Below are 13,964 nucleotides of genomic sequence, written 5' to 3' on the forward strand. Positions count from 1 at the left end.
GGTAAGAGCAGGATGTGCTGACATGAGTCCCCCTGTTTGCTGGTCCAGATTGGTGCATGCTGAACCAGCGGTTTGTGAACAACTGGCATCGCTTGCCCACACCTTAAGCTTCCACCAAGGTGCTATTATTAAGATAAAGGGAACAGCAGAGACTCTGGTCTTCCATGCTAACAGATGGCAGAGAAGTGAAGGTGCAGGAGAGCAACTCAGAAATAGAGACAGAGAGAAAGGTAGGAAGAGACAAAGATTACAAGGACAACAGGGAAGCAGTGGGAGTTGTGCTGCTCAGAAATCTTGACTTTGGTGCTGTAATATATTTGCTTTAAGATTCAGAGTCAAAGTTATGTTTTTAGGAGGTGGAGGGGAAATTATCCATGGTGAGGCTGCTGCAGAATCACTAATGAGCATACAGAGATTCAGATAGGCTAAAAGGGGAATGTATTCAAAATCAGTGTGCACATTTCCAAACAATGTCAGGAGATTCTCTCTGGAAGCATTTTTTTTTTTTTTTTACTATTTTACAAACATCTTACGTCAAACCAAGAACTAGAAAAAAGAGGCTAAATGAAACTCCCTTTAATGATCATCTGTGACAATAAAAACATGAACATTGTTACGATGATGTCTGATATGATATACATTTTCTAAAGGCTGCTTTAATCAATATTTCGCATTAGCAATGGATCAAGTGACATTGTGTGACATGTTGCTCCTGCAGAGTGTTTTTACACCTTCCAGCTCTTTTTAATTTTATTTTATTGCAGAAACTTGTTTTGATTCGCTCTCGCTGCTCTTAGCAGTCAACTTTTCAAACCACTCCTGTTCTGATGAACTCACTACACGACCTGCTCAGCACCAAACAGCAGACGCACAAGGTTAGTGACTGTCTGGAAAACATAGTCGAGTGTTAAGCAGCTAAGGAGCTATATTTTACCACAAGGAGTTGGTGCAGACCAAAACAGAGCAAAAGCAAGTGAACATTGGACTTAGATTTGACAGGATGCTGAAAAGAGAAATCCAAATGAATGCCATTATTGCTATATATGTGCTGGAGGCAGAAATAGGCAACTGTTTGCTTACTGTTTGCCATGACAGTTATATACTGAAGCTGGTAATATGTCAATGTTTGGCTTACAGCTTGTTGGGCTGGCGAAAAAAAAAAATCAATCGACGCAGGATTAAAGTTGCTTTGCCACAGTTTTTGGAGTTTACAGAAAAGCATGAGCACTACCCAAGCATTGTTTGAGCACAGGTGGGTCATAGGACAGGCTGACTGAATCCTGATTGCTGTGATGTAATGTCGATGGTGTCCTAAATAGAGGTTTACCTTTTATTCATTTATTGATTCACTCCTAAATCATTTACACCTGCAAATATTGGGTAAATTCAGTAATAAATTAGTTATCAGTGATACAGTGGCTAATATACACTGACTTGAGAAGAGTTGAGAAAAACAGAAGTACCTCCGAGTCCATCCGAATGAGCTGGGATTATTGTTTAAACAGTGATCTCATATAGGTGGTCTACACTCTCTTTATTTTGGAAGTCGAGCCAGTGTGTGCAAGACAGGCTGTCAGCAGCTTTGTGTTTGTGTGTGTGCCTGTGTTTCAAATCTTGTCAGCAGCTGTCTACGCTGTCAGTCATCCTCATCAGGGCGGACAAAGTACGTGCACGGGCGACCTAGTGCACAGGGAGCACCGCTACTGAGCATCGGGGCAGCAGGTAGTTGACTGCTGGCTGGGGAAAACATAGCAACCATACTTAATCTGGTATTGACTGTTAAATGGGAGATACACACTCGGAAGAGACAGAGGATCTGAAAACTATGACATAATGACGACACAAACTAATAGTATTGACAATAGTATGTGCTTTGGTGCATGAATGAGACACGTTCAGAGTGTAAGCACTAAATGTGAGTATACAAGTGTACACTATAGTGACAGGTTGCCCACTCTTTTTGTATGGAAACATTTGCTGCCGTGTTTAAATTATTTTTATTAGAGGCAGGCCATCATTTTATTGAGGTTTATCGTCATGTTAAGATGATAAGAGGGCGTGAGGCAAATCAAACGATGTAAAATAATGCCGTCGTGGCACAGAGGGCCAAACATCCTTTATGACCTGTTTTTATGAATACATCTTGACAAATAAAAAAGCGAAGAATTGCTGCCTATTACAGTATGCGTGTGTCCCCTCTTCCTCTTATCACGGTGATGAAGAGCTCATTCATTTTACCTTGCTTTGCCCTTGTTCTCTCTCAACTTCCCGCTGTCCCTCGTTCAATCCGTCCCCTCGCCCCCTCTGTCCCTCTCTGGGGGCTGCCTGCATGCCAGGAGGGTGGCTGAAGGAGCTGGTGAGGTTATCCAGTCAAGGATTTCACCTAGTCATCCTGCCTCTTGGTATTCATACCACACTGTGCCCCCTGAGGCAGCCTGCCTGAATACCGACTCACTGAAGGAGACTTCCCATTGTCATTTCAACTATCACACTCTCCTGCTCGCTTCTCTGCTCTCATTTCTTCTCTCCAGCTTCACTTTCTACCCATTTCTTGCTCATACTCTTTTATGTTGTCTTTCCTCCTGTCCCTCCCCGTGTCTCCCCACCTTCTGTCTGTTATTTGGGACTCTTTGATAGTGTTCGCATTTCTAATTGCGTCAGAGCAGATGCTGTCAGCTGTTATGGCTGCTGAGACGGCTGCAGGGGCAATCTGTGGAGAGAGGTTGATTAGGCGCAGGGTCACGAGGTTATATTCACAACAACATCCTGCTGTCTCTTGGGCTCACCAGGTTCTCTGGTTTTATGTCTGGGTGATTTGTACACAGGTGCAACTGTGCATTATTTGTCTATTACTGTATGCGTGTGAAACATGTGGCTGTGTGTGTTTATATGGACAGGGCTGCGAGTGTGTGTGTGTGCAATTTTGTCTGAAGATGTGTGCGGCCAGAGAGTCAATAAAGCTCATTATGCCATTCTCTACCCTCAGGGCAGCTGCTGAATCTGACACAGCTTCCACACATCCTTTAATTAACTAATATGTCTAATTAAGCACCACTCTCTCTAACTCTCACACACACACACACACACACACACACACACACACACACACACACACACACACACACACACACACACACACACACACACACACACACACACACACACACACACACACACACACATACGCATCCTTTGTCACACAGCCCCTAAAATATTTGGAAATGTTTGAATGATGGAATTTGCATAGTTATAAAGTACTTCAGACTGCTGGGATCTTGGGATACGGCATATGGCTTTTTTGTTGTGCAGATGATTTACGTGATGGAAGGAAAAGATTTTATGGGGTTGACAGACAGTAGCTTTAGGTGCCGTTCATAACGCCGATGCACAGCACTGACACATATTGCACTGGCTGCTCTTTGATTTGTGCGTGAAAGCAAATCTATTTCATTTCTATGGCCTCAAACCACATGCATATCATACACCACGCCATGTACTATATGACTGTGAATAGTGCCTAGCTACAAATCCCCAAACAGCCACAAAAAAAGCAAGGCAAGACAGCTTAAAACCTTAAAGACAGGAAGTTCTTGTCTTCTGTAGAGATGATGCAAACTGTCTGAGATTTGTTCCTGTATTTTCTATTGCAGAGTCAGTGCCCCAGAAATCATACAACAGAAAGAGTAGACAAGGCATCAGCAGTCCCTCCACATAATCAGGTCCTCTGTCTTCTTGCATAATGTAACACAAACTCAAAATCATGCGGCGGGTAATTAGGTGTTTGATTTGCTCGTGTTCTCAACACAAAACAGAAAACTTGACTAAGATAATTCTAATCGTGGAAGAATATAGGAGCAGCAGTTCAGATCTGTTTCTGTGTTTTTACAGGAAATGTATTTGTCTAGTTTTGTTGCCTTTGGTCTGAATTTTTCTCAAGAGCAGTGATATCTGCAAAGTTTGGAACACCTTTAAACACATGAGCACTTTTACCAAAACAGGATTATGTCTTTCACTATTCTGGTGTTGTTGTTGCAAAAATTATAGCCTGTGTTGACTCGAATGTGAATCAGTGTCATATACTTAATAAACATAAATTAATGATGTGACAAAAAAAAGGTGAAATAACAACAATAATAACATCAAAAAGAAAAAAAAATGTGTGTGTACTTGTGTATGAAAGAGAGAAAGAGGGAGAGGGAGAGAGAGAGAGAGAGAGAGAGAGAGAGACATGCAACACATACATACTGACAAGGTGGAGAAATGGAGATTAAATGGTTGAGTCTGAGTATAATTAATACCCAACAGGCACCTTTATTTTATTGCATTTGCCATTCTTATTGATCAGACTGAAATTTTCATTTAAAGTTTGAAATAAGAAGCAGACCCCCTCGTAGAAATCACTGCGCCTCCAATCAATAGTCAGTGGATTAGAACTAAACAAGTGAAGTCACAGAAATTCAAATATCGAGTTTTGAGCATGCTGAGGGACCGCTCTGAATCAGATCTAAGAAAATGCCAAAGGGGAATGGGAAAGTAAAAAGAGCATGAGGAAATGAGGGACGGAGAGAGAGACAAAGACAGGTAATACACGTCTACTTTCCCTCTTATCTTTACGCTCCTCTTTTCTCTCTACCTGTTCAAACACTTCATACATCTTATCTTAATAATAACTACTCTCTCCATTTCTCTCTTATTGACCTTTTACCCAAGAATTTGGCTTCAACTGGGTCAAGTCGGTGCTAATTCAACTCTCTGACTCTGTGCACCAGCCCAGTGGGATGTCAGCTCCATATCATCTCCTCATGCTGCCACTTGCCTGCCTGCTTCCCACGGCAGAGGTCATACGCTGCCCAGCAGCCTATTTAACACTGCACCAGCTGCGAGCATCGATTGATGCTCCCAAACTGTTGGCGCTCAATTGAGTCCCTTACCGCTACACCTATTGGCACTGTGCACAAACAATAGGAAGGTAAAGGGAGGTTTACAAGAAGTAGAGACGGGACCAAGATGGGACGGGAATGTGAGTAAACGCCCCTCTGGGATAATACACTAATGTTAGCTCGTGCACGTGACAGAGCACCTCAGTGCGGACTGTGGCCGGTGCCATACCGGGCCACGCTGTGTCACCTTGGGTTTTGGGGAGGACTGATGATTAATGGGCCACTGACTCCGCAAACACTGGCTCGTTTCCACATGCACTGCTGTTTTTTCCACTGTTTCTTGCTTGGGTTTGCATTCTGCGGACCATGAAGGGAATTACTTGTGTGAATAAGATGGCCAAACCCAATCAGAGAGCAAGCAGAAAACAACTGTGAATCTGCTACATTCATCAGGAAGTTCACACCATAAAACACGCCATCTGGAGCGCACAGAAAGGGGGGCCACAGCAACAGAAGGAGGACATGGGCAAACACAGGAGAAGTGAAAAGAACTGGACACTGTTAAAAAGTTGAGAAAAGTTGAGAAGAGATGAGACAGAAGGAAAAAAGCGGGAGTTGGAGGAGAGAAGTAAAGCTGGAGAACCATGACAACACAGAGATGGAGGAGAAAAGGCGTAGCTGAGAGGTAAGGGAGGTGATAAGGTGCTAAGGAGAAGTTGAAGAATGATTTAGACAGGCACTAGAGACCAGAAGGGAGAGGGTTTTTTTTCAGTCATTAGACATGGCTGACAGCCTGCTGTGGTATGTCCGCAAGCAGTATGAGAGGTAGCTCGATGGGTTAGAGAGAGGAGAGGTAACTCACCAGGTGGACACGGTACATGATGCTGATACCGAGGGTCATGTACGGTTTGGAGAAGTCAATCACCTTCTCACGCTCTGCTGTGATGGTCAGGCCTGCGACTGCCAGGTCAGCTTTCTGAAACACAGAGGGTGAGTAGTATGACATCATATAATCACAAGCTAAAAGGCAAACTATACGCAGCTCTGAGGAATAGGGCTGGTTATTATTAAAAGAAAAAATAATACCAGTGCCTGAACAAAACTTTTAGCCAGATACATTTTTAAAAATCCATTTGAACAGAGAAAATTAGGTATGGTGCAAATCTTTAGTTTTTTTTTTTTTTTTTAATGCAGTTTAGAGAGGGAGAGTGTTATTTTCTGTAGCTTCAATTTACTGATTAAAATTTACATCAACACCTCACCTAACAGGATATCAGTAGATCAGAAGAGCTTCCAGTAACAGAAGCCCACGCAACTCTGACAGGGGCTGAAAATAAGGCTTTCAAGATATGTCAAAGTTGAAACAGAGTGATTTTATCTACCCAAGTGGAGCCTACGTATGTTAAGCGATATGGCTCACTGGCACTGATGAAATTTACTCCAGCGTAAACGTAGCCAAACTTATGAAATATAAACGCGTGGAGTGGCCTTGGTGTTGATTTTTGGTACCTAATGACAAGGCATTTTTCAGATGGTTTGGGAGAAATTTGGCTAGTGTCATAAAAGGTTATAAGTTTGGTACCCTACTGAGGAATAACACAATGTTTATGACATAACGAATAATTTGAGACGATGAAGATGACATAAGAAGTGGACAACCTTTTGGTTGCTAATTCCCTAATAATGTCCATTTGTGTCCCACCGTTTCTTTGTCCACCAATAGCACTACCTGTGGTGAGGATAATCCAGCATTGGCACTGTGTGTGTGTGTGTGTGTGTGTGTGTGTGTGTGTGTGTGTGTGTGTGTGTGTGTGTGTGTGTGTGTGTGTGTGTGTGTGTGTGTGTGTGTGTGTGTGTGTGTGTGTGTGTGTGTGTGTGTGTGTGTGTGTGTGTGTGTGTGTGTGTGTGTGTGTGTGTAGGGCACAAGAGAGCTCAGGGTAACCATTGTGGCTGGCCAAGGGAGCACTGTCAAGACAAATCACTTGACAAAGCAGGAGCTGGTAAAACACACTTAGAAACACACAGACACGCAGACAGAGAGAGAAATGGTCAATGTAGCTGAATACTCGATGGCTCTGTGCTAATAATACAGGCCAGCAAAGTGCAACTGCAAGGGATTTTTCATCTCCCTGAGGAGCAAAGAGTGAAAGCAGCAATGCATTGCTCTTTGTCTGCTGCAGGACGACTAAGAGGATTGGGGAGACGGAGAGGAATGGGAGGATGAGAGTGAGAAGAGGGAAGCTCTGTGGCAGAACTGCAGATGCCACTCAAATCCAAAGCACGCTGTTTCTATGTCAAGGAGTAACATACACGAAAGAGCACTTTTGCAACAACGATTTTGCTACGATGTAAAAAAGGGATCAGTTTTTCCATAATGCTTTATCTAAAAGCCTCAGTTTTGGTCTGTCTCTGCTCTAATTAATCTATTATACTTAGAAGTTCCACCTCTTTAACCGATACTCCACACAGAGACCTAACGCATGCTGCTGCCCTATCCCCAGCCCGCAGGCTTTGACCCTCCATCATCAGCTGTCCCCAGCCTCCTCTCTTTTTTTCTCTCCGTCGTTTGAAAGTCTGATCGCCTGCTCCGAGCGCCGGAAGGAAGCCACGCGCTGGGGACGAACATCCAGGCAATTTTAACAAAGAAAGTCACTGTTCCTTTGAAAAATGAACACACACTCCTAACAGCCACTGAAATATTTATGTGACGATAGAATATTAATATTGATTACTGGATTCCTCTGCCTGCTGTTATGCCTTCTAGAAATACCGAAAAAAAAAAAAAAAAAAAAAAAAAAAAAAAGACGCAGTGTAATGTTGGCTGCTCAATATTGCATCATACCTGTTTCCACTTTCATTCAATCATATCATGCTAACCCAGTAAAAAGGACCAAAGCAAAACCTGGGAATGTGAGAGATGAATTAAACATCACCCTCTAGAATGTAACATTTTGAATTCCAGAGTTCCGTCTCTGGAGATGCTGTATTGCTCTGTCCTCTAACTGCAGCACTGTGGATTAGGGAACGAGCACATACTGTACTTAGACTTTGGTCTGGATGCCTCCTGACTCATTATTAGCTCAGGCTGTCTGAAACCCGTCAAACTAATTATCCTCATACCGTGAAATATTGTTCAGTTTGAATGGGACTGGCAGGGACACAGGTATCTGTCGTCCAGAATATCCTCAGGCTGTCCTCCTTCACTGTGACCAAGTGGATAAGTCATTTTCTTTCAACTTACCCTTTAAACTTGAAGGCATGGCTGTTCCTTTGTTTTCTCTTGCAATCTTTTTTACTCTGCAATCTCCTTTCTAAGCCTTTAACCAAACAAGCTCAAGCCTTTCTGTCCACTGTGTAACATCCCTCCTGATGTCTCCCGTCTCATGACAAATCCCTCTCAAGCATACCTCGACTTTTTGTCTGCCCGCCCCACCTTGGTACTCCACAGCTGAAGCTGCTGTCAGAGACACATGTTGACTTTAACCACGGCCCTCCTGAAGGTCAGCTTTCCAGTGTAAATTTACAGGGGCACGACGAAGAGGGTAGCACGTCGTGACAATAACAAGAGCAGGCACTTCTAGCTTTACATACTTAATGGCTTTGCCCTCCATTAGCCCACAGAATTAAGACAGATCACCTCTAAGGATCGACTCAGTCCTGCTCTACTTTATTCCCTCTTTACTCTTCCTCACGCCAGCGTTGCTCCTCACTTTTTTTTTTTTACGCCTGTTTCACTTATTTTCCTCCCTGTCTGATTCCTCCCAGCTCCCTTATATAACCTTATCTGCCTGTTAACAGCTACATACAGCGTAGCTGGAGGAATGTAAGACCTCACTCAGAGATTTAACCACAACAACGTAGACTGATTTGGGAAGAGAGTTTGTTAAGGTCAGCTCAGACGGCTTAAGGAAAGGAGCTGACAGGAAACAAGCCACCAAGAAGCTGTGACTGTTTTGAAAAATGCACTGCTTAACCTGCGAAGGCCAACTGCCGGATAAAAAGAAAAAAAAGAGTGCATGACATGAAGAAAATCTGGTCGCTGTGGACTATATGAAAGCTGAACAATACACTTGTGCTGTATGTTTGTCTATACGAGAGCCTCTAAGACAAGGGTCTCCAACATTGTTTCCTCTGAGATCTACTTCGACAAAATAAAAGTGTCCAAGAGCTACTCATGTTTTGTAACATTTATAGCTGAGCTCAACCCAAACCAGCTGAATAAGCTTCCTTTAGGTCAACAGGGGGGGGGTGTGTGTGTGTGTGTGTGCTTATATGTCCATCAGAGCTAACACATCTATTGTTGTAGGCCTTGTTTGTAGGCTACACTACAGTCTGCCCATGTGTATATATTTACATACCCTTGAGATGAGTTCCCCGACCATGCCGGTCCACGTTCCATTAGCTCCAGGAACCCCGTACAGTCCATCCCCCACCAGCCGGATGCGATACTTAAACTTGAGAATATCTGCCAGCTCCTTCAGCATGTCCACACAGAAGCCTTCGTAGCGGTCGTTTCCCTCAAGTTCTTGGTGGTTCGATCGCAGCATCACGTACGGATTCTCCTGAAAAACACACATAGTTTGTATTGCATTACATCTCCAACTGCCAACAAACTGTGGTGTGACATTGCACCAGAAAGCATAAACAAGATCCAGTAGATGTAGCGCATGAAAATGTAAAATGTTTCCTGTGGCTGTTGCTTCAATTTCAACCATTCTGCTGCTATTTCTTGAGAGTTTATGTAAGTGTATCACTACATCACCTGAGTGCCCTTTTAACGTTTAATGCGATGGCTTTACAGAACCAAACTAAAGATTTAACTGTGAGGAGAATGGTGGAAGCGTCCCATATGTCCTTTGGAGGTCAAGGTTCTCATCAGGTTTACTGCTGTCAATGAAAAGTGAAATTTGTGGATTTGAAGCAGAGCCAGGCATCAAAACCAAGAGCAGGATGGGCGTGTGTTAATCTTTTTGCATCCATCAAAAAGCGGATAAAAAACAATAACACTTTTCCTCTGATCATACACACCAGAGCACACACCTATTTACAACCTGTCTTTTAGAGAACCAACTCTGTGTTCGGCTGTCTGTTTATTTATGTCTTGTTTTGTCATTTAGTTGATGTTGGGAGATTTAAAGAGCCCTGCAGTGATGTATTTTGGAGCCAATGTTATTGTGCTATTTTTCAAATAATGCAACTGTCAAACTGGTGCGCTCTGGCTCACTACATCACAAAAAAGACAGCGTTATATACTTTGCCGTTGCACTACCCCTGCACTCAGCGTGTGAATTCAGTTGAACTAACTTACATTGACAACTTGGCGTCAATGATTAAAAAGTCCAAACATTTTCTAATGCTGACTCTAAAACAAAAACTTTTTAAAACAGATACAAAGAAACATAAAATTCTGCTTTCTTTATGGTTGAGGATAGATGTTTTATTGAGTTCATGAGCACTAATGTTTGTTTACCACAAGCCTGTTCAAAAGATTGTCGACCAGTTGTGCTAATAAATGCCTACAGCGGAGTGTGTTTAAGTCACCATAGAGCCGGGAGTGTAAGCTGTTCAAGGCCAGCTGCGACAGCATTCAGAAGCTAAAGCTGAAGCAGTAATGATGTGGTGCTGTATTTCGAAAGTTGAAGTTGAGGTGAAATTGTTTTGTCACTGCCACAGCTGGAAATACATATTTGTGTGGTAGCTGTTTGACTACTGATGGATTTGCCTCACAGTGAAAGCCACAAAAATAGCTGCTATGAAATTGGGAACATTTGGGAAGTTGGTGCACATCAGGTGGCACAACTGTTTCAGTGACTTGCCCTGTTGTTGCTATAGCAACTGTTTGGTTCCACCTGCAGGGTGGGGGCGCCGTGGATTGAACAGCTTTGGCTCTTTCTCGCTGCATCAACGGACGGTAGAACCCACACCCTCCTGCATCGCTGTGATAAGAATGAGAATAAAATGACTACTGATGAACTCCCTCCGTCTGCGTCTCTCTGCTCTGAGAATCTGCACATAGATTCAGTTTATCTAACCAGGCTCGTAGTTTGATTAAACAGACATGCTGTTTAGTGACAACAGCCTGCAGTGTATTATGGAAGCAAAAAGAGAAGGAAGTTGACAAAGACTGTACTACAATATACAGTGATGTGTATGTGGGCTGCTGTGTGTGTAAAAGGATCAAATTGTTGATATTCTTGAGTTTCATTCTCTCTACAAATCCCATGAAAAGAGTAAATGAATCCTACCAACAAGTATCGTCTGTAGCCAAAGCTTGATATAGGTTTTTTGAACTATCTAAAATGACTATACAATGTACTCCTCACTTTTTCGGATGTGACGCCACAACATTGCTGTTTATATAAATTAAAAACATTTCTGATCTTAAACAGACATATATAAGGTGACTTCTACTAAGGGTAAGCCACATGGTTCACGGAGGGCGAGTCCCTCTAAGGGTAAGTCACACGGTAAAGTAAAAATCAATAACAAAAAAAAAGGGTGTGTCTAAATCTTCTTGGATTTCTGTCTGAACTACCACAAACTTCAGCCCCCAAAATCCCATTAATACATAGGATGACTTATTTTTTTCATATTTCGGATGACATGTATGACAGTGGTGCAGTGGTTAGAGCAGTGGCCTCAGTGAGAAGTAACTGGGTTCAATCCCCACTTGAGGCATGCATGTCATTTCAGAAAAAGGTCATACTCCAAAAAGTTACACTATAGTATGTCGTCTGAAATATTCAAATAAAATCATACATGTCGTCCAAAAAAATGAACCAAAACTAATTATTGTATATAGTATAGCCAGAAAGATGTGGCTAAGTTTGATGTTTCGTCGTGACACAGGAAGTTGATGTTTAAGGTCAAACGATGCCCCAAACCTCACGAATCCTTGCACATGCGTCAGGTACCAACTTTCATGAGTTTTTGAAGATGTTAAAGCCGCCCAAAAAATTTTTTTTTCAGAAGAATAAGGAACGAGATCGAGAAAAAAATGTAAACTGCAAGCGGGAATATACGGACCCTCGCGTGCTGCACGTCGGGGAGCCGGAGGCCCTTTTTAGAGGTTCAAGCACCAACTGTGGTGGAACCCTATTGTTTTTACTCAGATTTCTATTATTATTATTATTATTATTATTATTATTATTATTATTATCATCATTATTATTTAAACATATCTTAAGTGGGAAATACTGGACTTTAGGATTGGGGGCCCCAGACATGCTGAGAAATGCAGAAAATGGATGGACTAAAACATTTTTTGTTTCTGTGTTTTTACTGTTTATTTTGATGAGAATGATAAAAAATATCAACTTTGTCCTTTGTATCTTGGCTCAGGGTGAGTCACTTTTAGGCAGTGACTGTATAAACCACCACTGTTCATTTAAACAGGCGAATGTCACCATGTTGGCCGAACACGATGTCTATGCTTGCTCATGTTTTTGTGTGAATGTGGCACAAAATAACCTGCTAAAGCTTTTCAACAGCCAGGCTGATTGAGAGGTTTTCATTTCATAGCTCTTTACAATCAAAAAGCAGAGTACCAGTGAATTTTAAGTATGAACGCTTGTCTGTGTCCTACAACAACACTTAATGAAGCAAAAACTAATTCACTTTCCAGCTCCTTGTTGATTTATGTGTGTGAAGGATGGTGAAACATTTTATATTTATAATATATGGCCTCCGTCATTAGGAAGCTCAATCTCTTGGAGTAAGGCTAGAAAATATTGCCTTGGTATCTTTTATCTTTCGATCCCTCTGTGTTGACCTGGTGAACTAAAAAGTAATAAAATTAGACCTCACACCAAAATCACACCAGTAAATTTTTTTTTAGCAGCAATCAATAACAAAAAGCTGTCTGACTGTTAGCAAGTTTTTATTTTCCTTTTTCTTTCTTTGTAATTATTTTCCTTAGTTTCAATTTGTCAGTCTTTCTCTGAGCTGCAGCAGCTCTATATAAATCTCTGGTCACAACCGTCTGTGACCCGATCTGTGCTGGGCTGCAGAAACGGAAACACAACTGCTCTTAAAAGTTCATGCACATTCTAAAACTTCCCACAACACTTGCACTAGAAGTCATTGTCAAGTTGAGAACAAAATCGTATAAAAATAACTATATAAAAAGGTATGAGAGGTCTATACAGGGCTCTGAAAGTGCTGTCTTCCATGAAGGCAAAATCACAAGGAAATTCCATCTACCTTCTTTTGCACACCGCAGCAAAACAGCAATAAAGCTATGAGTTTGAAGCCATAAAGAAATGCAAACTTTTAAAGAAGCCTCGTATTCCCCAGCTATGAGGAGTCTGGCAGCGGACTGATAACTTTGGTGGTAGAAGGCACACTTTTGTATATGCACACACATAGAGACGCAGAGTGCCAGGTGCACTGGTGGGTGTTGTTCACATTCAACATCACACACCACAATGGAGTTTCCCCTTTTAAACCCTCAGGGTGTTCAAGATGTCTTCACACAACATTTCTCGCTTTCCTCAACTGTTTTCTTATCCTTAAAAACCTGCTCTCCAGAGTGCAGCGAACTGCCAGCTGAGATATAATTCTCTCACAGGGCTCTGTACTCCTGTTTGAAGATGAGCCACAGAATCTCTGAAAATGATCACAAAAGCACGAGGTCATTAGAGAAAGGGCCAGGTCATGTTAATTTTTGATAAAGTTGTTTCAACATAGAATTTCTTTTTTTGTTTTTACAGATTACAGAAAATAAAAATAAAAATAAATTGAAAACAGAGAGAACAGAACACACAAACATTGAAAAATGGGGACAAATCTTGTGTGTGTGTGTGTGTGTGTGTGTGTGTGTGTGTGTGTGTGTGTGTGTGTGTGCGTGCGTGCGTGTGTGTGTGTGTGTGTGTGTGTGTGTGCAAATTCATGTGCACATGCCTCAGTGCCTCTGAGCCCGTGTGCCAGAGAATCTGCCTCTGTGTCTGCTTTCATCAGTTGGCACTGTGCACTTTTGAATTCTTACCAGTACGTATGTGAGTGGATATGAAAGCACTCAGTGACACAAGGGTAGTGTGAAGAAAAACTGAGAGAATGGCCGAGAGGTGCTGTGGTTGGAAAAGG

General features: G+C 42.2%; 1 protein-coding gene across 2 annotated transcripts in view; it reads right to left on the reverse strand.

Moving 5' to 3' along the window:
* grik4 (glutamate receptor, ionotropic, kainate 4) overlaps positions 1-13,964 on the reverse strand; it is a 274,511-nt gene that overhangs the window by 12,650 nt on the left and 247,897 nt on the right. For both annotated transcript variants that reach the window (XM_069690256.1, XM_069690263.1), the window contains 2 exons: positions 9,239-9,442; positions 5,743-5,856 (listed from right to left, as the gene is read on the reverse strand). In XM_069690256.1, the coding sequence (XP_069546357.1) occupies positions 5,743-5,856; positions 9,239-9,442 (318 nt within the window). The remainder of the gene's footprint in view (positions 1-5,742; positions 5,857-9,238; positions 9,443-13,964) is intronic.

This window comes from Brachyistius frenatus, unplaced genomic scaffold (assembly GCF_029030835.1).
Source record: "Brachyistius frenatus isolate BFR_SWC_R1_liver_20210118 unplaced genomic scaffold, ASM2903083v1 Contig_1, whole genome shotgun sequence".
Lineage (NCBI taxonomy): Eukaryota > Metazoa > Chordata > Actinopteri > Embiotocidae > Brachyistius > Brachyistius frenatus.